At 49.7% G+C, this 25,222-nt stretch overlaps 12 protein-coding genes across 12 annotated transcripts; 8 read left to right on the forward strand and 4 right to left on the reverse strand.

The window, feature by feature from the left end:
- Window positions 1–1,349: 1,349 nt before the first annotated feature.
- BO79DRAFT_14113 (uncharacterized protein) lies at window positions 1,350–2,006 on the forward strand. Its single transcript, XM_025678245.1, has 2 exons — window positions 1,350–1,482; window positions 1,551–2,006. The coding sequence occupies exon 2, from the start codon at window positions 1,576–1,578 to the stop codon at window positions 1,918–1,920; it is 345 nt and encodes a 114-aa protein (XP_025539635.1). The 5' UTR covers window positions 1,350–1,482; window positions 1,551–1,575; the 3' UTR covers window positions 1,921–2,006.
- A 240-nt stretch (window positions 2,007–2,246) lies between these two features.
- Window positions 2,247–3,560, forward strand: BO79DRAFT_265155 (uncharacterized protein). The gene is made up of 5 exons (XM_025686860.1): window positions 2,247–2,357; window positions 2,491–2,681; window positions 2,730–2,822; window positions 2,870–3,063; window positions 3,105–3,560. The coding sequence occupies exons 1-5, from the start codon at window positions 2,283–2,285 to the stop codon at window positions 3,176–3,178; spliced, it is 627 nt and encodes a 208-aa protein (XP_025539636.1). The 5' UTR covers window positions 2,247–2,282; the 3' UTR covers window positions 3,179–3,560.
- On the forward strand, window positions 3,340–5,332 carry BO79DRAFT_172714 (acyl--CoA ligase; the record flags this gene model as incomplete). Its single annotated transcript, XM_025679639.1, has 5 exons — window positions 3,340–3,432; window positions 3,514–3,651; window positions 3,709–4,143; window positions 4,225–4,649; window positions 4,702–5,332. 5 exons carry the CDS (start codon window positions 3,340–3,342, stop codon window positions 5,258–5,260), a joined length of 1,650 nt encoding a protein of 549 aa, XP_025539637.1. The 3' UTR covers window positions 5,261–5,332.
- Window positions 5,333–7,708: 2,376 nt separating this feature from the next.
- Window positions 7,709–9,012, forward strand: BO79DRAFT_265169 (D-alanine--D-alanine ligase). The gene is made up of 3 exons (XM_025686861.1): window positions 7,709–7,861; window positions 7,915–8,744; window positions 8,792–9,012. Exons 1-3 carry the CDS (start codon window positions 7,732–7,734, stop codon window positions 8,957–8,959), a joined length of 1,128 nt encoding a protein of 375 aa, XP_025539638.1. The 5' UTR covers window positions 7,709–7,731; the 3' UTR covers window positions 8,960–9,012.
- An 18-nt stretch (window positions 9,013–9,030) lies between these two features.
- Window positions 9,031–10,182, reverse strand: BO79DRAFT_194458 (alpha-ketoglutarate-dependent dioxygenase AlkB family protein; the record flags this gene model as incomplete). The annotated part of the gene is made up of 1 exon (XM_025681051.1): window positions 9,031–10,182. The coding sequence occupies one exon, from the start codon at window positions 10,180–10,182 to the stop codon at window positions 9,031–9,033; it is 1,152 nt and encodes a 383-aa protein (XP_025539639.1).
- Window positions 10,183–10,709: 527 nt separating this feature from the next.
- BO79DRAFT_245252 (uncharacterized protein) lies at window positions 10,710–11,643 on the reverse strand. The gene is made up of 2 exons (XM_025685456.1): window positions 11,116–11,643; window positions 10,710–11,069 (listed from the first exon to the last, which is right to left on the reverse strand). Exons 1-2 carry the CDS (start codon window positions 11,599–11,601, stop codon window positions 10,779–10,781), a joined length of 777 nt encoding a protein of 258 aa, XP_025539640.1. The 5' UTR covers window positions 11,602–11,643; the 3' UTR covers window positions 10,710–10,778.
- A 189-nt stretch (window positions 11,644–11,832) lies between these two features.
- Window positions 11,833–12,586, forward strand: BO79DRAFT_194462 (uncharacterized protein; the record flags this gene model as incomplete). The annotated part of the gene is made up of 2 exons (XM_025681052.1): window positions 11,833–12,211; window positions 12,323–12,586. Exons 1-2 carry the CDS (start codon window positions 12,104–12,106, stop codon window positions 12,584–12,586), a joined length of 372 nt encoding a protein of 123 aa, XP_025539641.1. The 5' UTR covers window positions 11,833–12,103.
- A 420-nt stretch (window positions 12,587–13,006) lies between these two features.
- On the forward strand, window positions 13,007–13,690 carry BO79DRAFT_14183 (uncharacterized protein). The gene has a single exon (XM_025678264.1). It carries the CDS (start codon window positions 13,329–13,331, stop codon window positions 13,584–13,586), a length of 258 nt encoding a protein of 85 aa, XP_025539642.1. The 5' UTR covers window positions 13,007–13,328; the 3' UTR covers window positions 13,587–13,690.
- A 2,215-nt stretch (window positions 13,691–15,905) lies between these two features.
- BO79DRAFT_265183 (zinc-binding alcohol dehydrogenase family protein) lies at window positions 15,906–17,126 on the reverse strand (the record flags this gene model as incomplete). The annotated part of the gene is made up of 4 exons (XM_025686863.1): window positions 15,906–16,287; window positions 16,336–16,837; window positions 16,923–16,969; window positions 17,026–17,126. 4 exons carry the CDS (start codon window positions 17,124–17,126, stop codon window positions 15,906–15,908), a joined length of 1,032 nt encoding a protein of 343 aa, XP_025539643.1.
- Window positions 17,127–17,739: 613 nt separating this feature from the next.
- On the forward strand, window positions 17,740–18,796 carry BO79DRAFT_237544 (DASH complex subunit DAD1). The gene is made up of 3 exons (XM_025684716.1): window positions 17,740–17,978; window positions 18,100–18,162; window positions 18,389–18,796. Exons 1-3 carry the CDS (start codon window positions 17,889–17,891, stop codon window positions 18,575–18,577), a joined length of 342 nt encoding a protein of 113 aa, XP_025539644.1. The 5' UTR covers window positions 17,740–17,888; the 3' UTR covers window positions 18,578–18,796.
- Window positions 18,797–18,850: 54 nt separating this feature from the next.
- Window positions 18,851–20,561, reverse strand: BO79DRAFT_194469 (Rho4-like protein). Its single transcript, XM_025681053.1, has 3 exons — window positions 20,022–20,561; window positions 19,751–19,954; window positions 18,851–19,699 (listed from the first exon to the last, which is right to left on the reverse strand). Exons 1-3 carry the CDS (start codon window positions 20,307–20,309, stop codon window positions 19,340–19,342), a joined length of 852 nt encoding a protein of 283 aa, XP_025539645.1. The 5' UTR covers window positions 20,310–20,561; the 3' UTR covers window positions 18,851–19,339.
- Window positions 20,562–22,727: 2,166 nt separating this feature from the next.
- On the forward strand, window positions 22,728–25,027 carry BO79DRAFT_172732 (PAP2 domain protein). Its single transcript, XM_025679640.1, has 5 exons — window positions 22,728–22,975; window positions 23,049–23,265; window positions 23,354–24,124; window positions 24,211–24,692; window positions 24,751–25,027. The coding sequence occupies exons 1-5, from the start codon at window positions 22,921–22,923 to the stop codon at window positions 24,813–24,815; spliced, it is 1,590 nt and encodes a 529-aa protein (XP_025539646.1). The 5' UTR covers window positions 22,728–22,920; the 3' UTR covers window positions 24,816–25,027.
- The last annotated feature ends 195 nt before the right edge of the window (window positions 25,028–25,222 follow it).

The following is a 25,222-nucleotide window of genomic DNA, read 5'->3' on the forward strand; positions in this document are numbered from 1 at the left end:
CAGCGTTAGCCAGTCATCCCGAGCCAAAAGAGTTGGTGGCGTTTTGGCAAACGTCCCAGGCATGCGCTAAATATATGACCGATTAGGAATGTGTTATTCAGCGCTCGGCGTGTTGCTTGTGAAATCATTATAGGTCTGGGTTCCATCGCGAGGCGGCTTTTGACGGCGGTAATATCGATATTGCCGCTAGATTCTCTCCTCAGGTCACTACGAATCAGAATACTCCTGTGCTCAAGATATGGGTCTTATCGCCTTGAATGCAAGTCTAGCCGTGTTGCTGGATCGCGACCGTCAGGAAAGGCATGGCTTCCTGTTTGACGGCCTGGAGATCGCCATTCGGAAGAACCCCGGTGAATTTCGCAACGTCAAGCATGTACAACGCTAACCCGCGCAGAAGACTCTTGGCATTCTGCTGGCCTGTGCTACCTCGCTGCATATGTCTTCTTTCCCAAGCTGGTATACTGCTCACCTGGCTCAAACGTATTGTCCTGCCACACGAGCAGAGGTTGAGAACAAATACCACTCTGACACTTAAGGTTGAACGTGTGGAAGACCCTGCATCGAGCAGGGTTCAGCCAGAGGACCTTGGGACTCGGAACCTCAGACTTGGGCAATTCATTTCCTCTCATCTGCGGGGATCCCTGCAAAACACTACGTACCACCTTGGGTATTGCTTATCGGGACTGCCGCGGAAATTCGTTCATGACCCCGCTGCAAGGCCCTCTACTCTGCACGTTTACGAATGGGCCGGAGTAGACCGTAAGGGAATACGTCAATATTTTTGTGACCTTGATGTTCGGAGCAAGGGAAGTAAACCTGTAGAGAAAATGCTTCGATCGGAACAATGGAGAATGGAATAGTCGAACAACAGAAACTCCGGATCCGAACATGGTCTAGATTGAAGCCATCATTGTCACCAGGCTATGTGCCAACCCAGACGAGCCAAGCCGGTTAATGAGATGCAGATGCGCCTGCCAAGGGGACGCCTCTTTCGCGTGATTTTGAGACGAAGCATAATTTCCTCTATGAATTGGATAAAAGTTTCGTGTAACTACAACCCCAGCCTTGCATTGACGACCAGGAAGAGCAACCATCACCCGAGACAAGATCTCAGATACATAGCCACTCATCTCTTGCAAAAGCCGATGTAGTACTCGGCTATGTTTGCCTGTTCTATTAGACAGGAACATCTCAGGTCACAGAGGCTTCCATCCCCAGATTTTGCCCTTGGCTCCAAGCCTTGGGAGGGTAGCCTTGATCTTGGCGTCATAGCCTGTGATGATTTTGCATCCGAATACAACACACCAAGATGTATGGAAAGAAGAGGCAGGTACAGAGCGATGCGAGCCTACAGGCCGCCTTATCAAAAGAGCGTTCGATGATTTTGCTGTAGGTTTGTGCGGCGTTGTCATATCGAAGAGGAACCTCGCACTGCTCCCCTCCTGCGAGAAAAACATGGGTACCGTCGAATATACTAGTTAGGTGAGTCACAAACACCTGTCAAATGCTATATGGGTCAGCTAACCCAGCATGGTTCTGGCACTGTCAAGTTTATGAGCGAGACCCAGGGACACCATGGTCGATATCTACATCATGGGTGCCACGCCACACCCCATTCTACTCCTCAGCGCTGCCTCCTGTGTACCGCTTGCATGTACACACGGTCTGGTCATAAGTCTTAAGGTCTGTATTAATTTATATTCTTCCCTTTATAAGCCGGAGCCACTGCGCAGGCCCTGTCCGCGTCTTAATGATTGCTGCAGCTCTTCGTACGCTCATGAGCGCATCAGCGCTGTCACAAATAGGTTACTTTCAAACAAATTGGATTTTCTTTGTGGCTGCTTGGATGCGCGAGGTATCCAAGGTCCTGTAGCCAGCTCTGTCCGGAGAATTCTTTTTTTCCTGATACAAGTGGTTTGATTCAAACGCTCAATGTGTATCACGTTGCTTTTGTTCGCTCCTGTATTGCCCAGCTAAAATATTAACATCATTACAGCTTGTGTCCTCTGTGGGGCTTGAGATCGGAGCTGAACGTAGCCCGTCGGATGGGGGTCGTTGTACATTCTCATTCAGGCACATCACACGCCTCAATATGTCTCGGATGGCCCCTAGAATCGCTGAATGGCGACAGTGCCAAAGCTTTCCGGCCAAATGTCACAGCTGCACGTCAGATTGGCAAGGCAGACGTGAAAGCCAGATGCTTTCACCGAATGCGCGTGGGTTGTCAGAAAGGGTAGGCTTAATCTCCTTCAGCAAAGACGACGAGAACTCAAGCCGCAGGCATGCCTAAACAGATTAATCTAGTGCCTCCAATTTCTGATGTTTCTTCTATTATCCTCATAATGTCGCTATTCACGGTCAGCAACTGACGGGCGGATCCTGCAGGGTGGCTGTTTGTCATAATCTGGGCTTGATGCTCGACGGCGACAACGGCTAGCTCAGTGCATACCGCGCTGACTACTATCCTAACAAAGGCACGGTCTGCGGCAGCCTAGCATGATGGGATTTGTCACGGTCAGGCCTGTCCATTGCGGTCAACGCAGATTGGATATGTGCGGGCTTGTAGGTTCGACTTCGGTGATAACAATCAGCACGATGCTGCGGTCGCTATCAGGTCTTGTGCTGTCACCGAACCCGTCGGCAAATTATGAGACTCTCACTCTGCGCTTGGACAAATTGGGGTGGGATTCATCGCATTGACAATGTTCTTGTGCTCGGCACCACTGTAGCGGTGCGGAGAATGAAAAGGTATCCGAGGGTGCAGGTTCGGCTGTGATCGGTGATAAGCATGGGCCGAGGATCCAAGCTGCCATGCCACGGCCGTTGGCGAGCTTCTCGGGCGCAGGAGAGCTTAATTATTGGCTTGAAGGCAGCTGCCAAATGCAGCGCTGCGGGTCGGTGGGTTGCCTGCTGGGGGCTGTTTATCAGCTAGCCTCGCAGCCATTGGTCTCTCTGGCCATTTCCCAACGACACGCAACACTAAAACCCGAGTACCCCCGGCCAGGCCAGTGCACGCTGATTCCTCAATATTCTCCGATCTGCAGGTCTGGCGTTCCATGAATGGTCTCCCGAAGGGCCGTTGAATAACAATGCCTTTGTCGCAGGCGGGGGTCCCAGTCACACCATGCTGGCCATGTGTCCAGTACTCGAGTCAGTGCCAATTGCCGGCTCCGGGTGATGTGCCGTCCTGGCCTTCCAGACAAAACGATAAACCCTATTTCAGCATCGCGGCTGGGTTCACCTCAGCTGAGGTTATAAATCGGTCAGCATGCGTCTTCCTGGTCCCTGCATCCTTGCATCCTCGCATCCCCCCTGGTCCTTTCTTTTTTTCCATCTAGCATGATTTTTGAACCCGCAGCCAGGGCCCCGGTGCCCTGCGCCGATGTGATCTCCTATGTCTTTTCTGACCCGCCCTACGATCATAACGAACCGGTAATATTCCGATGGGGGATACATTTTCCTCTTCTCGAATTTCTTTTCTTCTCGCCTACAGAACACCTCTAACAGGTACAGATCTACGTTGATGTCCACAATCCCTCTCGCTCCATTTCCTACAACCAAGCCCGGACTATTGTTCGCCAACTGATCTCGGGGCTGCGCGCCTGGGGCGTGCAAGAGGGCGACTGTGTCGCCATTCACTCTTTCAATGATGTACGCTTATTTCAAAATCTCCAATTCCACTGCCAGTTGGTTACTCACAAATGATAGATCTATTATACCATGCTAGTCCTGGCGATCGTTGGCGCAGGTGGGATCTTTACGGGCTCAAATCCAGCCTACACAACCTTCGAATTAGGCCATCATTTTCGCTCCTCAGCGACGAGCTTCATCATCACAGAGCCGGAGCATCTGGATGCGATAACTACGGCAGCGAAAGCAACATCAATCCCAACACATCGGATCCGGGTATTCGATATTTTGGGACAGTCAGTACCAGATGGAGCGGTGTCCTGGAAGGAGCTGCTCGAACATGGTGAACAAGACTGGGTAAGGTTTGACAACGAGGAGATGTCCAGGAACACTACGGCAGCCAGGCTGTTCAGTAGCGGGACTACAGGGCTTCCCAAGGCAGCAGATATCACGCATATGAATCTTGTCGCCCAACACGAGTTTGTGTTTGAGTTTAATCCGCGACCATGGCGAGTATGTACCCCACTTTAGAATTGTTTCTGTTGACTCTATCGATGATTGAATGACTGTCTGGCTGACAAGTGACCTATAAAGGTAAGCAGAGTCATCGCTGTTCCCCTTTTTCACGCCGCTGCTGCTCCCAGCAGCCATTTCGGCAGCCTAAAAGCTGGCCATATCAACTACGTCATGCGGCGTTTCGATCTACCCCTCTTCTTGCAGACGGTTGAAAAATACCAAGTCACCGAGATGGCTGTTGTTCCGCCCATTGCCATTGCCATCATCATGCATCCGATGTCTTACGAACGGGGCTATCTGCGCTCAATCCGGGCGAGCAATCTGGGCGCGGCACCCATGGACAAAGACGCCCAGAAACGGTTCCAAAGGTTGCTTGGGCCAGGAGCCAATTGTACGCAGGTTTGGGGTATGACAGAGACATGCTGTATTGCGACAATGTTCCGGTGGGATGAAGGGGATGAGACAGGGTCAGTCGGGAGGTTAGTGCCAAACATGGAGGCTAAGTATGATCTTCTCCCTTCGTTCCATCAGCTCGAGGCTAACTTAATGATATAGATTAGTAGACGACAACGGAGCTGATATCTCCGACTATGGCGTGCGAGGCGAGCTGTGTGTCCGCGGCCCTGCCGTCACCCCTGGGTACTTCAACAACCCGGCCGCCAACGCGGAATCCTTCGATGAGCAGGGCTGGTTCCACACGGGGGACATCGCGTATTGCGATGGTGCTACCCAGAAATGGTATATAGTAGATCGCAAAAAGGAGCTGATCAAGGTCCGAGGATTTCAAGTTGCTCCACCGGAACTGGAAGCCGTGCTCTTGGCGCATCCGCTCATTGTGGATGCTGCCGTGATTGGGTTGCGGGATGTGGTCCCGGGGACGGAATTGCCGCGAGCGTATGTAGTCCGCCGACCCGAGACCGATGAGAGCAGGTTGACGGAGGATATGGTAAAGAGCTGGTTATTGGAGAGGCTGGCAGGATATAAAGCGCTCACAGGGGGTGTCAAATTTGTACCGAGCATACCCAAGACAGCAAGTGGGAAGATTCTCAAGCGAGTGTTGCGGGAAGAGAGTCGCAGGGAAATCAAGGAGAGTGGATGGAGACCGAGGTTGTAGTTATATTTGCTGAATGTTTGATCTTCTTGTATCTAGTACCGGCAGTCAGTACATACTCAATCTCCCTATTCTGCCATTCTCAATAGTCCCTGGACCTCGTTCGCCTCTTTTAGCGATCGTCGGTCTTCTCCGAAGCTTCGCGCGTGATATGCAATCTCAGTTGTCTTAATCCGCAAGTCATGTCTGGGATAGCCAGATGCCCGCATTCCACCTGACTTCAAGTTTGATCACTGCTTGTCGAAGGTAATAAGTGTTATTAGTTGGTTGGCTCGGAGCGAGTTTCCCCTGTTACCCCGACTGTTAACGTGACCCTCGCTCAGCCCGCTACCCTCTGAGCCTCATGACATCGAAAGTGCCAATCAGCAGCATCAAGATTAGTGAGGCTTGAGGCTCCCAAATCTTTGCTTCCGTTGCGATTTTTGAAGTAACCTCTGTCAGATCTCTAACATGTTGGGGAGATTCGAATCATCCGTGAGCCAACTCACTCCAGCCTCCCAGTTCCATCAGCCTCAACACTTCAAAGATCGGCGCCATCTGAATAGAACCCTTTGAGGGAAACCCTGATTAGCACCCGGCTCATTTATCCTTCTGGCTGAAGGAGGTGCGGTCATGGTAGGTTAGCCACGTCTGCCATCGGCAAATCCGTGTGATGTATCAATTACTTGCCGTAATACTGTCGGACATAACCGATGGCGGTTCATATGAAGGACATGCGAATTCAAAAACCCCGTGTCATGGCAGTATTTATTGAGAGTGTTTCGGCGGATGTGATATATCAGAAAATCCTTTTCGAATACCGAGATCCGTCTTCACGCGTGTCTGACGATCAAAGGGTCTCGACAATAGATTCTATGAGGAAAATCTCGGCTTTATTCATGTTATGCAGTCAGCGCAAAGGTAATTTCTTCTCGGCTGGGCCCAATCAGTCATCGATCGTCATATACACAGGGACTCGAGTCAAACAAATAAGAGCCACTGCAGCCACTAAACATAGCGATGTGATACCTCATAATCACGCTATTGTCGCTCATGTCATCATGCTTGTCCTAGTACCCTTTTTATGATGTGCAGTTAATATTCAATCACATTGAAAGTCTTCGGGTACGTCGCTTGGACAGGGAAGTCTCATGGGGTAAGACAATTTTTAGAAAGACCTCTGCCAAGCACAACAGTTAGTGCTATAATTCCCAATCCATTCGATGGACACACACGAGCGTAGCATACCCTGCGATCAATCCAGTTCAATATCGGGTGGCTAGATTCTCGCCCAGGAGTGACTTGGTCGTCGGCTTCGCAAGGTGGAAATACTTCCTAGCAGGTTTTGATACGGACAACTCGCTTGCTGCCATTAACAAAGGTAGTGTCTCTTCCATAAATTTCTCTTAGCATATATGGTAGTATAATGAGTGAGACATGGGTATACCATATACTGGTGTCTATTGATGGATCGGAGGTATTCCTGAGATCCTGAATCCAATCACCGACGTTTGCTCGGTTTGTCTAGTGTGTCCTTGCTTGTTTTGGGCCCACTTCTGCCCACCTCCAGCAGACTCTAATCACACTAAGTCGCTCCTAGGCTGTGTCAAGCTATTAATTTTCTTCTGGGACATTGTTTCTTGGGCAAATCACAAGACCCTTTGTTGTCTCGATGCTGGGTTTCAAGTCTCTCCACTTGTTGCAGGCAGCAGAGTAGCATCATAGGTCTTCTTGGCCATCCGATGCTCCCTTGACTTTAAGATATCAACACCATCGACGTTTGAATTCGTTTGTTCATACAAGAGCATCTAATCTCGGAAGCCATCCCAGGTTAAGGCTGCATCTAGCACCACTCAACATTGCCAGATAACTCTCGCAAGATCTTTAGAGTATGACATCCTATTCTCCCTGTTAACAACTGAAGCTAGCAATCTGTTAGAGACCCATACTGTGACTACGGAACTCTTATCGACGACAGATCTATGCTCTTCATTACAGGCATCACATCACTCACCCCTTCAGAACGATGAACGTACACCAGCAGATAGCATCCGATGAAGCTGGAGAAAGTGCCTAACAACCTCAACCATCAGAGGGCCGGTCCAATGTCTTTGGTATCGGAAGTAACGCCTATACTCTCTACTCTACACGGTTTATTACTCCTGTCGACGAACTGGTACGGGGCATGCGATATTAAAGGATCCGGTGTAGGAATCTTTTGTCGTGCAGCTTTACTTACAATACATCGTCAAAAGACCTTGAGAACTCTCTCCGGATCTTTCTACGCAGTTAATCAGTCGGCCGTCGTTCTATTCCATAACACAATGAAGCTATCAGGAGTACAATCGGCAAATGCGGGCTACTCCGTGTTTTCGGATCTATCCGAGGATCAGCTGGATTCATCCGATGCCGGCACTTTTCTCGGGTTGCTCCACATCTATAAAACAGACTTCGTCATTTCCAGCCCCTAGTCAACTATTCACCTAAACAATACAATGAGTCTACCCATGACACAGATAACCCGATCCTTGCATAACGCGACTGCCTCACCGGTAGTCGCAGTTCTCTACCAGGCCATCGAGCCGCCCATCATCAACGGCGCTCGCAAGCCCCGCAAGCCTGGCGGTATCACACCCCACTCCTGCTATCCCAAGGACTCATACTAACACAGATGCCAGGTTACCAAGACTCGGGATCAGACATTGCCTACACTCTCAAAAACCGTGGCGTACGAGTCGTGACTCCCATCTCTTCCCCGAATCCCAAAGAGCAAGAAGGCTGGTGCTTCCCGGACACAGAGAATGGGATCCTCTCTGCTGTGCGCCAAGGGGCAACGCACCTTTGGGCCAACACGATCCTCTTCTCCTCACATCCACTGCAAGCCTCGCAGTCTCTTGCTTCAGCCCCTATCTCTGTTGTCGGACAGCCACCAACCCTGGTTGAATCCTTCGATGACAAAGCCTATCTCAACGACCAACTCCGTATCCATGGCTCATTTACCCTCCCCCGCTCATGGTTGATCCGCAATTCGGATAATGTCTCCCCTATACTAGACTCCATTCCAAACTATCCCGTGGTTGGTAAACCCGTCCGTGGTCGCGGCAGCCACGGTGTCAAGGTATGCCATAATCGAGCCGAGCTCGAGGAACATCTCAACGCTCTGCTGCTCGAGTCTCCCATCGTCATGGTGGAAGAGTACCTCACGGGCGAAGAGGCAACGATCACAGTTATGCCGCCATCAACAGAGAGTCCAGAATACTGGAGCCTGCCTCCTATCACCCGCTTCAACCATGTCGATGGCATTGCGCCATATAATGGTACAGTGGCCGTGACTGCGAACTCGCGCGCTATCACAGAAACCGAAATGCAGGATGAGTCGTACAGAAATGCAATGCGGCAGTGTGAGCAAGTTGCCAAATTAATTGGGGCGACGGCACCCATTCGCATTGACATTAGACGGTTTAGCGAGGGGTCACAGTTTGCCATCTTCGATATCAACATGAAACCTGTATGTCATGTCCCTTTAATCACTGAGCCGTAGCTAACGATGAATAGAATATGACCGGGCCTGGACGACCTGGACGCGAGGACCAGGCCAGTCTAACTGCTCTTGCGGCTGCAGCTATCGGATGGGACTACGGGGCATTGTTGCACAAGATCCTCAACAGTGCGCAGCCACTTGATCGCTTCCGAGCTTACAGCAACCCGTTTGCTTCGCACTGAGTGTTTCCCTTCTCCCATCCCTCCAATACGGTTGTATCTATATAAGTATGAAGCTGCAACACAGTTATAAACTATTCAATAGTTGCCACCATCTTCCCCTCCTCATCCTTCCACCGATACACCACTCCATCTCCCACATTATATCGATAATAATTCTCCGTGCCGCCAGGCACCACCGCCCTCCGAAACGTGATATTAATCCGTCCCAAAGCACCAGCACTTCCCTGCAACCCCTTACGCTTAGGCACACTGTGCAACCAATTTGCCTGAGTCTCGCCCCTCATAATTAGCATATCGCCGGACTTGAGGGGAAACTTGAGCGGTTTCGCAGCTGCATTTGCAATCGCACGATCAGCATCAGTAGTACTACCACCACCTGGTTTATGCTTCAACAGGAAATCTCTCCCCGCGCCAAGCGATAAGGACGCAATGGTAGGATTCTGGCCTAGAAACCGCTCATCATCCGAGTGGTACGAGATACTATCGTCCCCTGTGGCGTAGTAATTCACCAGGACGAAATTATATCTTGTCCCATCGTCCGTGGCCTTCTCCACTGCTTGGCGCAAAATGTCCAGACACGGCGGGATGGGTCGAGGCCTGCATTGATATCTGGATTTGGTTTCGATGCGTGTTTTACTGTCGACCAATATTGGTGAGTTGGCTGGTGGTAGTTGGTGAGGGGAATCTAGTAGAGTGTGGTTTGCTGTGTCTGTGTCTTCTTGGACTTTCGTGTCAGGATTGGAATTAGTAGAAACAGAATCCGAGTTTGCAGTAGTGAATGTCGATGTATCGTCTACACCGAAGACAGTCGTGTATCTTGGCGTGTTGATGGATGTTTCAGTTCCGCCGCGCCGGATCTTATATTGGACGCGGTAAAAAGGGAGTTCATTCCGCAGGAACTCGAATAAGTCTCGGGCCAGTGGGCCGGGGAGAAAGGGTTGGAAGTAGAGGAGATCCAGGTGCGGGTGGTTGGTTATGGATTTGGGGGGTCGAGGTGCTGGATTAGAGAGGAGAGGTGTGGTGATGGTGCTGGGCGGGTCGCGGATCGGGATGGGATAGCTTGGGTGATGGGTATATGTGGATGGTTTTGGTGGGACTGTTGTTGTTATTGATGATGATGATGATGATGATGATGATGATGATTCTGCTGTCGTAGTTGCATCCGGTTTGAGTTTCTTCTTCGACGGAAGAGGTTGGAAGAAGGTGCTGATGCGTTTGGACATGATGCGGGTTGCTGTCAGGATGGTGGTGGAAATTGCGGGTGGTTGGGTGGCGGATGTTGAAGGGGAAGGTAGACCGCGGGTGGATGGTCTAGGGGAGGTCTGGAATGAGGCCAAAGTTAAGCTTATATTGGGTTTGGGGTGGATGATGTCACGGTTCCAAGGGATGGGGTGAGATTGTGGGTCGGAGATTGACTTCTTCTTAATGTTCTAGATTGTGCCATGCGCGTTGAGATTTGTTTGTTCGCGGGTGAGTCTAGATTTGGCTGTGTCCTTGGATTGAATTTATGCTTTCGGGTAGTAGAGCACACGGCTGTAGCCATGTTGTATCCAGTTATCTTACGTGCTCGACTTCGTTGCTCTGCTACCGATCGTTGGTCTTGCGGTTTCATCAGTGCTGCTGGATCTAGATTGTCGTTTGACCCGCTGGATAACCTCACAGTAGAATCTTTTGCAAAGTATGGACCGGGGTACGCCCGACCCATCTCCTTAGGTCAAAAACATAATTCCAATAAAGCATATTCGAATGACTTTTGTATATTGTATTCCGAAGCAGAAATGACATGGCCGGTACAGCCATTCGTTGGAAGCAACGCGTATCAGTCATTTTCATTCGCTTTTCGTTTCACGCCTGCAGCCTTTCCAAACATGCTTTCGAGGCTTTGTTGACCCTTTTCGCGTTTCTCAACCTTAACCTTTTCTGATGCCAGCACGGGCGGCAGTCCCTGGACGCGCTGTTTAGCATCCTCCAGCAATTCCACTTCCCGGTCCCGTTGCTTCTTGACGGTCGGCACCGACCAAGAGTTCGATGACGCGGACTTGTACGCCAGTTTATACTTTGAGCCCGTGAGGTGCGTCTCGTACGTGTTGGCATCGATTTTCTTGACATGCTGTGGGGGTGAGCTAGCCGTCGTTTCATGAGATGGCATAGCCTACCTGATGGCCTACAATCAGCCAGTGATACTCGGTTCCCACAGGCGCACCACTCCCTGTAGGCGCTTTCCTCGCCCGTCTTTTGTTCGTCTGGTAGTCGATTCTCCAAAGATCGGGTTCTTCCTTGGTTTCCTTCCACGTTCCTTGGTCGTATGTCCAGGTGTGTGATCCTCCAACAGCCATCCCGGAGTACATCTGTCCTTTGTACGACTTGAGTGCGTTGTACCCTCCCCCTCCTAGTGCGAATTCGGCCGTTCTTTTGGCTGCTTTTCCAGTGTCGGGATCGATGGTATTCTCCGTTTCCTCGGGCATCTCTTCATCTTCATCGAAGAGTTCAGGTGTGTACGACTCATCTCGAGGAGCTGATTCTCGCTTTGCTTCCTCTTCCTCTGGGATATCTTGTGTGATGACGGCATTCTTCTCGGACAGAGGAGGGGATGGCGGCTTCTGTGCCACCGATGGGTTTTTCCTGGTACGTTTAGCAGGCATTGCGATGATGAAGTGGCATTGTGCCAGCAACAGACAGCCAACAGTAAGCCAGTAATTATTGCGGCTGGTGAAGAATGGAGGCGAAGCACAGATGAAGAAACGATGCCATGACGTCACGGCGAGCACATGCTTCTGGGGAGGTATCCCGTGACCCTGGAGTGACTTTCTCGTGGAGTTTTTCGTGGCTCAACCTCAATTCCTCCACTAGACTTGTCCAATACACGCTCCATTCTTCTCCATTATCATTCTATTTATAACCTCGCTGATCGATGGGCTCGTTGCGTTGCACATGGATCGTCTGAGGGCCGTATCCATTTGATAAGCCGATCTGCCGTCATCCCCGCGATTTGTATGGACAGCCTCTGGAACGATGGAGCTGGACACATCAGCTCCCTTTGCGATGACTCCAAACCCCACCACAACAATGGTTAGAGTGGTTGAGCACAACCAGTATCTCTTTCTTACATCTAGAGCCACCGGATAGCTCTGCAGAACACGACCCATGGATCGCATTCATTCGGTGCGACGTCATGCTCTCACTCTCAGTCTCACTGTCCGGGACGGGCGGGAGGGTCCGCAGGTCAGTGGAGTCGAGTCGAGTCGATATCGCGTCTTACTGGATCAGGAATTAAGGGAACAGGAGCTCCATTCGAACGCGCTTGCAGACATGATCGCAATGACTATTGACGATTGACGACTGATCGGGCGAAGCTACGACCAGCAACCCAACCCAACGCCACGCATCCACCGCATCATCCGCTTCATCAGCACCGGCAATCACACTCACACCCTTCGGTATGACGGACGAACCATCGTCGGAACTCCTCCCTCCTTCCTGAGGATTGACCCCCGCCAGCCCCGTCAATCAGAGGGTCCGGTAGCCCATCACAACATGCTCTACCCGGGCACACGGCGTATATGGCCGCTGATGCCCTTGCTCACTCGTACCCTGGCGGATGCGCCACCGTCCCAGTCCCTCAGTTGATCCCTTCCCACATCCCCCCCCCCCAACCCCCGCGTGTTCTGGCAAATAATTTGGCTTTTTTACTTTTGCTTTGTGATGCGGAACTCGCGGCACTATGACTGGCGGGTCAATGGGTACACCCTCATCATAGAGGAACTCAAAAGTCAAATCTTCGTTCAGTAATAAATACTACCCATCTTCCCCGGACGTCAACGGCGCCTAGATCCCTCTCCAACAACGAGAATATTTCTTTCAGGGCCATTCTCTGTCAGCTCATCCGCTCTGACGCAGAAGACCGCTCGAACATCCCTGCCTGGCGCATACTTGAAACCGTGCTCAGCGAATCGGCATCACCCGCTACTGCACTGTCTGTGCCTTTTTCATCTTCGTTCTCGTCCTTCTCCTCCTTTGTCCTTCATGTTCCAGTCGTTTACCCCTCTGCTCATCTCCAACTCCCTGTCCACTCTCTGTCCGCACGGAAGATATATCCGCCAGCGGTTAATCGGATCTTCTTCGCTTCACGGTGGACTGTGCTCCTAGTTATTCCCTTAACTTCCATCACGAACCTACTTCTCCGACCCGGTTGGGTTTACTTTTTCCACCGCCGACTATTTCACCAACAAAGTTCCCCAATCACCCTCGTGATCGTCGCCGCCGCGAAGGAGACAAAAAAGGAAAACGTTAAAGCCGCATTCCGCCCAACAAAAAAAGAATCAACGCACACCACCAAATTCACTCTACCAAGTCATTCTCCAATCGAAAGATGCGCGATATGTCGTCCAAATTTATCGAGATTCTCGACCCCAATGATACTCGGCCGCGCATGTCTGATTGCGATGTCCGGCTCGAAGATGTCCTAGCCGACCATGAAGCGCTTGTCACTAGGCCCCGATCCTCCACTCAATCCTCTTCTAAGCCGAGTCTAGACAACCGTCTAGATCGCGATTCACCCACTTCACCCACACAGCGCTGGAAGCGTCTTAGCACCATCCTCGTCCCAGCCAGAAGAGGCTCAGCATGATACTCTTTAGCTTTTCCACCTCTCCTCTCATTCCTCCACTCTATGCCACAAAATTTCACGGTCCTGGCGACCGTCAATTACGCAGATGATACGCTACGCTACGTTACGATATATACACAAAGAAACGATAAAAGCCAAGACGAAACGATACGAAGATACGGACATGACTCGGGAGTTCGATAGATCCGGATACAAAGTTACAAACATATGATTGAGTTGGGCTGGCCTGGACTGAATTGGTTGGGTTTATTTTATTCGTCCTTTAGCGACGGAGTAGGCAGAATCAATTTGAAAGGATCTGGATTTGAGATTATTTTCTATCCTTACTTCCTCTTTTACACTCCCCAGGTCCCATACCCGAAAGCTCTTCTAGAACTGTCGCTCCTAGATCCCTATGACATCTACTGTCACAACTTCTTTATTGATACCCAATGACCACCACCGTCGTCGTCATCGTCCTCATATCGATGATCGCACGGAATTGCTATCATTCGTGATGACTACCAAATTTTGCACTAGAACCTCGATGCCTGAAGCCCTACCTACCTAGCTAACCAGCTAGCTCAGTGCATTGACATCATCGCTCCATCGACTGGAACTACTAATGATTAGTGGCCTCCACACTCCCGTCATTTATCTGACAACCATCACCCACTGAGAAGTGCAATGCACTGTCTACGTGGTGGTAATCATCTTGATTGGTTATCTTGCTCTGTATTGAGTGCTTACGCAAGTGATGGCGTAAACTCACTAGCTAGTAGCTAGTTAGCTGGCTAGCTGGTAGCTGGATGGATGTGTTAACTGGATTGTCATAGCATGATGGGTGGGGGTAGGTTACTATGCTATAGGGAAGAGGCTGCTATTCTGCGTTTGTGTTCTAGAAATCTGGTTAGCTATCTTGTTGGGGTAAAATGACTAGTCAGGCAGAGAGGTTAGTTTTATGATGCTATCTATGATTGTGGGTCTGAACTTGTTTTCTCTCCACGGGTACGCAACTGGGTCGGGTGTGATGATGGTATCCACTCATGTACCGGTAGTAGCTTGATTTATTTGAGCTCTTAATATAGTAAAAATGTATATTTGGTTCTGCTATATGCTGAATTTGTTAGCCCGTTTTCTATCTTATGTGTGTGGCGTGTGATCAGTCCCTCGTCATCGCGTCTTGTCATTGACTCATCTACTTACCTGTCAACCCTTATAACATCACACACATTCGCGCGTACAGCAACTTGAATTGTTCATCCAACACTATGTAGGAATACACTACGGAAGACTCATCGGAGTGTCTATGACTCGGATCCTTTGCCACGCCACCATAATAATAGAAAGTCCTCCCTTCTGTAAACTCATAACGCTAATTCAAATGGCACCGTGCCTTCCACTCCAAATCAAGCCCCCTCACATATCCATTAACCCACCACCACTATCTCCGGCGAAATACACGTGTCCATGTAGATCTCCCCTACTCGCTATGTACATACCGGACCCTTTCATTGGGACTCGGAGGGTATGGGGTGATTGATAGATGGTGGCGTGATAAGAGAATCCTGGGTATTGGCTAGCAAGCACAACTACTATGCCTTGCTGGATCTTGTATGGCTGGAAACTGTTAACTACACCGGATTAGTGTTTGTATCTGGTCGACTTGCACCAGAACACGTCTGATGAGACGTAATAGGTGTCTGTGTCTGTGCCACTGCGGGTTTTCCTTGCGTTGGATAGCACTGGTCGCTTGATTTGTCGCTGGACGCGTGGAGTGTAGTTTGGGTTGGGTATGTTTCTGGTGGCTATATTTGTGTAGATGGTGTAGGTGTACTGTTTAAGTGGCGAGAGACGCAAGTCTTGGACGCGTTGAGGGGAAGGGGTGGAGGTTTTTTCCAAGATAATGGTCGTCTGAACTGATGGGTGTTTTGAAGTTGGTAGGTTAGTGTATGTTATGACTTTTGTATGCATCTTGTCAGGGGATTTAACTTGCATGTTGTGGTCTTTGATCGTATGCAGCTGATTGGGGATCTCATGGTATTATTTGTGGTACCACGAGGGCCGTAAACACCTGGTTGTTGCATCCGTACATACCGGATGTTGGCTCTGGATGTTTCGGGGTACTTTAAGGTCTCTCTTGGTTCATCTCTAGGTAGATGGGGAACATGGTGGTCGTGGGGGATAGTGGATGAAGCAAGATCTCGGCTCTTCGCACATAGGCACCATTGGCGGTGATATGGAGAGATAAAGAGAACAATGATGACCACATATTCTGTTTGTATTGCGGTATTTCATATCTTTGGGTATTTGACTGCTAGGTGAAGCTACATCACATCACTATGCAAAGATCTCTCCAGGTCCACGCTCATCTACGCCTAACCCGACTTTGCCTATACTCCCACCAGACTGCAATAGCTCATGTCCTTTCTTCACACCGTCAAGCGTCAATCTCAGTCGCTTCGTGAGATGGCACTTGATCTTGTTCGCATCAATCAAGTCTGTAAGCTCTTCCAGAATGCGATGGTGCGATTCGACATCCACCTTATGATACGGCTTGGTTCCAAGCAGACACCAGACAAACATCAACGACTTCGACATGAACTCCGTTCCATACATCTTAGCTTGACCTTGGACGATCGAGCAGACCTTGCCAAACGGCGCGCAGACCCGAGCACACGTATCCATGTACTGGTCTGTCGAGTGTGTAATGAAGATATACCTGGGCTGTTGTTAGCAATTATTTCAGACTGTCAAAGACATGTCTTACTTCACAGGTACATCGAGGTTGAATTTCTCGACCTGACTAGTAACATCCTCCCTATGGTTGACAACGTGAGTCGCACCCATGTCTTTCGTAAACTGGATTGTCTCCGGGCGTGACGCTGTCGTGATGACCACAGGAAGATCCAACACAACACGTGCAATCTGGGTAGCCATGGCACCCACGCCGCCGGCCCCGTTGATGATGAGGAGGGCTGCTTTTTCACCCTTTTGTATCTCCAGTCTTTCGACAAGAGCTTCATACGCTGTGATATACGTCAACGGCATGGCAGCCGACTCCACGAAATCGAGTCTTTTCGGCTTGTGACCAACACTCCTCTCATCTACTAGTTGATACTCGGCATTCGATCCCTGTCTGATGGGGCTTCCCGAGTAGTATACCTCATCGCCAACACTGAAAAGCGAGCATTGTGATCCAACGGCTTCGACAATGCCTGATGCATCGTACCCGGTGATTTGGAATGGTCGAGGAACGCGATCGTAGTAGTCTGTCGAGACGTTAAATCAACTAGTACTCCACATTGACCATGTCAGATGTAGTCTAGGCCTTACCAGGATAATCATCATATGTACCATTCCGTACTTTCGTATCCACCGGGTTCACAGCAACACCTTTGATTCTTTCATAGCTTTTAGCGACTATACATTTGATCAAAAAAGTATTAAACCATCCTACCGAACCAGAAGATCCCGAGGCTGAAGGTCTGTCGGCTTCGGGACTTCCCGAGCTTCGAGACGGTCAATAGGACCGTAGTTCTCCACGCCAATTGCCTTCATCTTGAAATAGTTGATTGTATTTGTCTTCGATATAGCATTCTGATGGTCTTGCCATGTTAAATAGACCTTCGGCAACGCGTTACGTCACAGGAACGTCAAATCGATGAAGTTCGGGAGTCAACTGTGGAACATTCAAATTGTCCTATAGTATAATTTATCAGTATCAAGTTAGTAGAATATATATTATGATGAGAGTAGTAGTAAATAACAGAAGAGTAGACACCCACGTCTGGCCGTTACTACTAGGATGCTCGAGCAAGATGGCATCACATGCTGCTGTAGTGGTAATTCTATTCCATGTCGCAGATTAGGTCCGATGAGTATCCTAATACAATGATGGCATCCCAAAGTCAAAATTCCACACTTGTTAATCTTACCTGACTAGATATCTAGAACTGCTCAAATTCCCCACTGTCGCCCAAAGCAATACCAATGCACTCCTCAACTATAGATCAATCCCTTATCGATAAGCTCCAAGGCGGCCACCAAAGCGGTGAGCTCCACCACGGGCAAAATAAACACCACCAAACCGAATCAGGCAATCCGAGGACAGGAACCGCCCCGCCTCGAGCCAACAACAACCGACAAGCACAATCGAAAGCAATCAACACGCGTGCTATCGAGCAATATCATACAGGACGGGAGATTGTTATCGCCAGCAGACGCTTAGTCTCTCAGCAACCATCCAACAGATCGCCTTCCTCTTTTCATTGAGTCCTTCCACCCAGCCCAAAAATTCCAAACCACACACCAACCACCACAATGTCAACAACACCAATCCCCAAAAACCGATCCTCCAGCCCAACAGTCTTCGAACAGCAGCGGGCAGAATTAGTTAGAGAGATTGCAGTGGTGAGTTATCACCTAGTACACTCTCTTCTATGCATTCCATTACATGCAAATTACCCCCTCCATACCCAAACCAAACCCCCAATCCCAATCCCATGTGATAATCTAACGAAATAACCACCAGGGCATGGAACAAGTCCTCCAAAACATCAACCGGCTGAACCGGAACCTGGAGAGCATTATTTCCGTAAGTTAATACCTACTCAGACAAAAAATAATATGCACACACCCAAACCAGACGGATAATTAATTACTCGCCCACACCCCCCCCCCCCCCTCCCCACTTATTCTTCCTCCGATCCATTCCGCGCATGCCGATCACATAAGATCAGATCGGATCAGATCCCGTCAATTCTATTATATTCTCTTCTGGTGTTACTTCACTCTAAGCTAATGGATTTGTGATCTTGCAGGTGGGAAATGAATTCGGCTCTGTGGAAGCCCTTTGGTCCCAGTTCGAGAACTTTATGGGCAGCAGGCCTGGGGAGGAGCAGAAGGGTGGTGCTGGTGCTGGCGGTGCTGGTGGTGGTGGGGTTGGGAGTGGGCAGCATCAGGATGATGATGAGGAGGGGAGTCAGCTTCAGGAGGATGATCATCGGTGATCGGTGAGGATAATTGGGTCTATGGTTTGGTTTGAGGTTCTCGTTGTTTATGTGGGTATGGATTAGATTGGTTGATTGGTGGCGTATGGTAGAGGAGTTGTTTTGTTTTTCTATTGATAACTTCTGACTGCTGTATTGTTTATTGTTGTTACTTTTTCCTATTTTTGCTTTACTCTGGTTGCTATTGGAAATATTGGGATACGGATACCATATGGGGGTAATAACAGAGTTTATGAGTTTGGCAACAAAACAAGTTCAACAATTCAAGTACACGGGATTTTCGCTTGCGCCAGTAAACACCCATCCCATGCATGGCAAAAGAGTGGCCAACAGACCAAATTCGTGACAACATCAAGCATTCAGACACAGTGAGAAAAAAGTCAATCGCCAAATCGAAGGGGTGGAAAGGATATGATGATAAGAGTAATGGTGATTGAGGGAAACAGTCATCAGGGTCGAAACAGGTATAGCAACATGGAGGAAGCAAAAGTCAAGAAGCCGCCGGCATGTATAGGTGGAAAGGGTAGGTAGAGGGCAAAGTAGCAGACACAGTTGCATCAGGCAGTGTCTTTCATCTTCATGGCCTCTTGGTCATGTCATGTCATGTCACATACAAAAAGCGTGGGGAAACCGTCGAAGCAACCAGGCTTCTCACTCGGCATAACAGGAATGGCAGAAAAACAGACATCGCAAGAGGAAGAATAGGCGAAACCAAAAGGGCAGATGATCATGACCAGACAAACATCAAAAGAAGACCAAAGTCTACAGAATCTTGCAGGAACGCTTTTTGACCTTCTTTCCTCCGCCTCCACCACCGACTTTAGGTTTGCTTCCGGGAGTAGAAGACGTCTGGCGGTCATTCCAGTCTTGTTCCTCGGCAGAGACAACGGTATCGACCGCCAGGGAGAAGACGCCGTCGACGCCGCGCATTTCTTTGCTACTACACTCAATGTAAGAGGCATTCATCCTGCGCGCCACCGCCTCACCTTGTTCCGGCGTCACAGGCGTTAGACCCTGGGTCTTTAGAAGTTCGATACACGTTCTCTTCGAGCGCAAATCTGACTTCAACCCAACCAGAATGAGCGGGGTAGTGGGACAAAAGTGCAGGACTTCAGGATACCACTGCAGCCGGTATTAGCTCCCATAACTCGTCGCGGGATAGCTGGGAATTACCTTGTCCATAACGTTTTCCAAAGATGCAGGGCAATCTATTGCAAAGCAAACAAATAACAGGTCCGTCTCCGGATATGACAGTGGACGCAGGCGGTCATATTCTTCCTGTCCAGCTGTATCCCAGAGGGCTAATTCAACCGTCTTGCCCGAGGCTCGGTGGGTGGTTTGTGTGATGTAGTTCTCGAACACAGTAGGAACATATTTCTGGACGCACGGTAATTAGTTTGGCGATGATGCGGAAAGTCCTCACCGGGGCGTTGCCAGAACCTACCTCTGGGAAATAACCTTGGGAATAACTGATCAAAAGGCACGTCTTTCCACATCCACCATCGCCAACCACAACAAACTTCTTGGAATACGCAGGCGGATGTGTAATATTTGTAGCTTCCGACATCCTCCCACTCGAAACGCTTGTATTTGTGCTCACGGTGCCGTTGCTAACTCTGACACTTTGACTGCGGGTCCGACTATGTCGTGGAGTCATGGATGGCGGAGGAGTAGCAACTGAATGGCGCCGTGAGGGTGCATAAACGTGCTCGTCGTACATTGTACCTGACATGATGGCGGAGTAGGAGAATTTCGAGGAATGTGAGTTATACAGCCGTTCCGGAAGGGGTGGGAATTGTCGGTCTGGAAATGCGGCTCGGTAATAATTGCTGCTCAACGATCCACTGTCTTGTCAAAAGCACAGCGGAAAGTTTTCTGGGTCGGTGTGTACTGAGCAATTCCCCTGCGTTGTTAGGAATGTCGAAGTAAAGTGGCTTGCTGTACAAAAGGTAAATGGGGGGGGGTGGTGGTTATTTGGGATGTGAGGAGGAGGAGGGGGGGTAGAGGAGGTTGGTGGAATTAGAAAAACAAGACGCGAAACCAGCACGAAGAGGTTCTGAAGGAAGAAAGGGATGTCAGGCTTCAGATGCACCTACTAGTTTCTCCACGATGAGCCCAGCCAGCCAGCCAGCCAGCCTCCTTCTCCCACGGCTGCTCCAACAACGAGGCCGTCGTGGCTGACATGAAACCGTAAGAGACCGATGTTTACCGGCCGATGGGCTGCCATGGCAACGCCGCGGGACAAATGACGCACGAGCTCCGCTTGTCACTCCACGCAACTTCAGCTGGACGCATATCCATCGATTCCATTCGTCTTCTGCCTCATCCGCGCCTGTTATTTTTAGTAGGTTCAGCCGGATGTTCACTCGGTTCCTTGGTTGTTTACCTACCTGAGTTGCTCACCAGGAATTCCTCGACGATGGCCGGGCCCCCCGAGTCGGGTTACCACCACTCTATCGCCGTCCTCCTTGGAATCATTCCCGATCCTCGAATAAAAATGGGGCTTTAGTGGCAGGGTTGGCCCCCGGTGATCGATAACATTGATCAAGGTTTTCTTCTGGTGTGATCCCTTGCAGGTCCGTGCTACACAAGTCTTCGTCCACGGTCCAGGTCCCTGAAGCCACTTTTTACCCAACAATCCGGAGTAGTAACTAACTAGAAACTACTAAGAAACAAGAGACACCCCGGTTGACGTAATCTTTCCCGATGTCACGTTCAGCCTTGGATTTGGCCCGAAAGAACTAATCAATTCTTGTTCCTGCCGAGGTTAATCACTACAAGGCTAGTACTAGTCATGAGCGATTATTTGGTGGTCGATTCTTACTACCCATTACTACTAGTAGTTCAGTACTCCGTAGATACGCCTCCGCTTACTCAAGTATGTTGGCGAGGTTGTTCGTGTCTCCGGGTGTATAGAGCGAATTCCTCGCAGCTACTGCTGATTGTTTGCCTATCAGCTAGAAATTCCACTTGTCATGATGCCAAAATGTAGGCATTTGTACACTATGAAGGCGGATCTGACAGCCTTCTAGCCTCCGCCACCGATGCCTGCAACTTCCTACCCTGGCTGGGCTCATTCCACGCCGTCGCTATCCTTGTCAGTTCCATTTTTGGCAGCTTGACAAACAGATATTCAGCCACATGGAAAGATGTTTAGACGTATAAACGGTCTAGCTCTAGACCATGCGAAGCTGCGCTTGTCAACTTTGCTTCATTCCTTTATCATCAATAGGAGAATTGACGGCTAGGGCTTCAGTGCAGTGTCCCTCATGACTATGGACATCGGCTACTTAGGCTACAACATAACTCTAGATGTTAGTTGCAGATATTGTACACTGCGAAAGGAAACGTATCAGTCCGTATAGTATGTGCCGGGACACGGCTTTGGTAGTCAATGCTCTCTAACAATCCCCAGCTACTAGTATCTTATGTACTTGAAAGCACAAATCGGCTTCAACATCGCATCGATCATGAGCAATTAAAACCGTGTTAGGTCTGAAAGTTCACCGCAGCGCAGCTTAGTAGGAGTAATACTTCACTACTCCATACTATATATAAATTACTGCATTGATCTGCGGTCGAATGACTGCATAAGCGCCGATGAGAAACACCGTCCCGGCAGAAACGCGTATCCGTATCATGCACTGCATTACTATTTTCGTTCAAGGAGTATTCAGTGCCTAAGCCTCTCGCAGAGTGCTCCTCAAAAGTACCATCATATGTGTATGCTTTAAGACACGGTAACAGTGTTCTAACTTAATGATTATATATATTCAAACCACATCCACTGAGAAAACCAGAGGACTGGACCAAATACACTGAATTTTATACAGAGTATTTCTCATTCAGTAACCAGACTATTCTAATTAACCTCGCAGCTTTAATAAAGATGACAGCCCCGTGGGTAGCTGTAAGTAGTTCCGATTCTAGATAGATCACTTTGTCGAGGGCGATCATATTCCTTTCGCTGCCGTGTTTTGGGTGACTAAACCCTTAGCTCAGCCGGGGGAGGCTTGAGGGTCGAGAGTTGAGTGGTTGGACAAACCACGGCCGCATCGGCCGCCAAGAACACGACCTTTTCTGCGATAACGCCGGATGAGCATGACTTAGCCTACCGCGATCTACTGCTCTCCTTTTTTTCCCGCTGATAGAAAGTGGCCTCCCCGAAAAGCTCGGGTCTCCTCTCCAACCACGCCAGTCATCAATGATCTTACCAGCCCGTTGTGGGTGTTGAGATTGCTATCTGTCGGGAACCTTATGGGGGGTTGTCGCAAACACACCATCACGCTATATTGAAACGGCTGCCTTATCTGAACAACAACAACAACAACAACAACGACAGCATGGTCAATGGGAAGAATGGCCAGCCGGATGCTGGGCTGAGAAGCCTCGATCATTGTACGTGGTGTTGATTGTCGAATCGCAATTGATTTTAGTGGACTAACCGCGGCTTGTCTTCAATCGCTATCAGATCGAAACCAGCTCCCTTATTGGCGTTATTGGCCACGACAGAAGCTCCTCCCCCTAATTCGATATGAGACCCCGTATCTGGCTTGGGTCCAGGAGAGGGTCCGCACTCCGGCCTTAGACTCCTACTTTGCCTTCACAGCCAATCTGGGCACACATACCTTTTTCATGGTTTTCCTGCCGATCTTGTTCTGGTGCGGGTATACGAGCTTGGGGCGCGGGTAAGTGGCCATGACGAGCCCTTAGACATAGACAGAGGGAAAACAATTATCTGGCCTGCAATTGAGCTGACGACTCTCAATCTCTCAGGATGGTGCATCTTTTGGCCTCCGGCGTATTTTTCAGTGGTTTCATCAAGGACTTGCTTTGCCTCCCGCGGCCTCTATCCCCTCCTCTCCAACGGATAACGATGTCCGGCTCTGCGGCGTTGGAATACGGATTCCCATCGACTCACTCCACCAATGCGGTCTCGGTTGCGGCATACGCTCTCGCGCTATTGAACTCCCCCGAATCCACCCTGAGCCCCCAGGTCAATATCGTCCTCCAAGCTATAACATACCTCTACGTCTGTTCCATTGTCCTGGGTCGTCTGTACTGTGGTATGCATGGGTTTTTTGATGTTGTCATTGGATGTTTACTTGGGTTCCTCCTCGCCTTCCTACAGTATACATTTGGTCCGACCATCGATGATTATGTCGTTGCTGCTACCGGAAGGGGGGTTACACTAGTGATTCTGTTGATTTTGGGTTTGGTCCGTATACACCCAGAGCCTGCCGATGACTGCCCGTGCTTTGACGACAGTGTGGCTTTTGCAGGAGTCACGCTTGGAGCACAAGTGGCCTATTGGCACATAGCTAGGTCAAGCCTGATGTGGGATGAACCTGTGCCGGCCAATGTCCCATTCGAATTTCAGCGTGTAGGACTGGTCAAGACGGCTCTCCGCCTCATCATTGGTGTTCTTATGCTCTTCACGTGGCGAGCTGTCACTAAGCCCTTTCTGCTTCGGGCTTTGCCTCCTGTTTTCCGGGGCCTGGAAAAGTTGGGCCTCATACTTCCCCGGAGATTTTTCCGGAACGCTTCGTAAGTTTACTATGCGGCCTTGAACATAAGAGAAGACGAAGAGTTCTCCGCAAAGAGAGACGCAGCTAACGTAACGTGCCAAACAGACAATACACGACAGTTCCATCCCAGCTCCGGGACCACGAAGTGCTACCGGGCTTTTCGGAGATACCTTCGATTATAACCACTATCCGGCATCCTCGACGACGCGCTATTTCGATCGGCCCGCAATCAGAAGCTGACGCGTACGAGACCCTGGCATATCGTGAGAAGCGGAGACGGGAAAGTCTTTCAACGGCCAACCAGCCATCCCCAGTACCGGAAGCAGGTGGACCGGTCTCGGAGTCCGAGCCACGGAAACTGTCGCGGAAGCCATCTAAATTGCACGAGTATGAGAATATGATGGGCACAGGTGCCCCTGGTGTGGCGACTTCTGTCGATGTTAGCTCACAAGAAGCTTCTTCGACCGTGCCCTTCCCTCCATTTGAGTCGGAAATTGAAGCCGACGAGAAGGAAGTGTTTTCGCAGATCAAACGACCTAGAGTGCGCTATGATGTGGAGGTTGTCACGAAACTCGTTGTATATTCCGGTGGGTGTATCCCGATGCGCCGAATTGGAGAGTTGTAGATGCTGACTGTGCTTTTTAGGAATTGCCTGGATTGTGATGGAGGGAGCGCCTTTGTTCTTCGATCGGATAGGGCTGGCGCCATAGTAGCTTAGTAGTAGTCGCGGGGTGGGTCCGACAGCCATCACCCATTTTCAGATCTGTAAACCTTTTGCTATTTTCTCTACGGTTCAGCGGGCTGGACTAACCAAAGTCCTTGGTGTATAACAAAGCTGCCGTTCTTGTACATAGACTGTTGATGATCTCTTTTTTTTTTTATGTGTTCTTTAAAAAGGTGGGATGTTCAGCAATTAGTGGAGGCGAATGGAAGTGATACTAGTACTAGTATAATTCCTGGGGACCGACCGAACCGGAGATCTAGACAAAAGTCTAAAAATTTAAGGTGGTGGTTTAGTGCTTGGTATTGACCCTTGATAAGGAATGACAAGCCGACGAGTGATCTACTGGGAGGTAGTAGTAGTGGAGGTAGAGCCAGGTTGCGAGTGTATGTAGAT

The sequence above is a fragment of the Aspergillus costaricaensis genome, assembly GCF_003184835.1.
Source record: "Aspergillus costaricaensis CBS 115574 unplaced genomic scaffold BO79scaffold_15, whole genome shotgun sequence".
Lineage (NCBI taxonomy): Eukaryota > Fungi > Ascomycota > Eurotiomycetes > Eurotiales > Aspergillaceae > Aspergillus > Aspergillus costaricensis.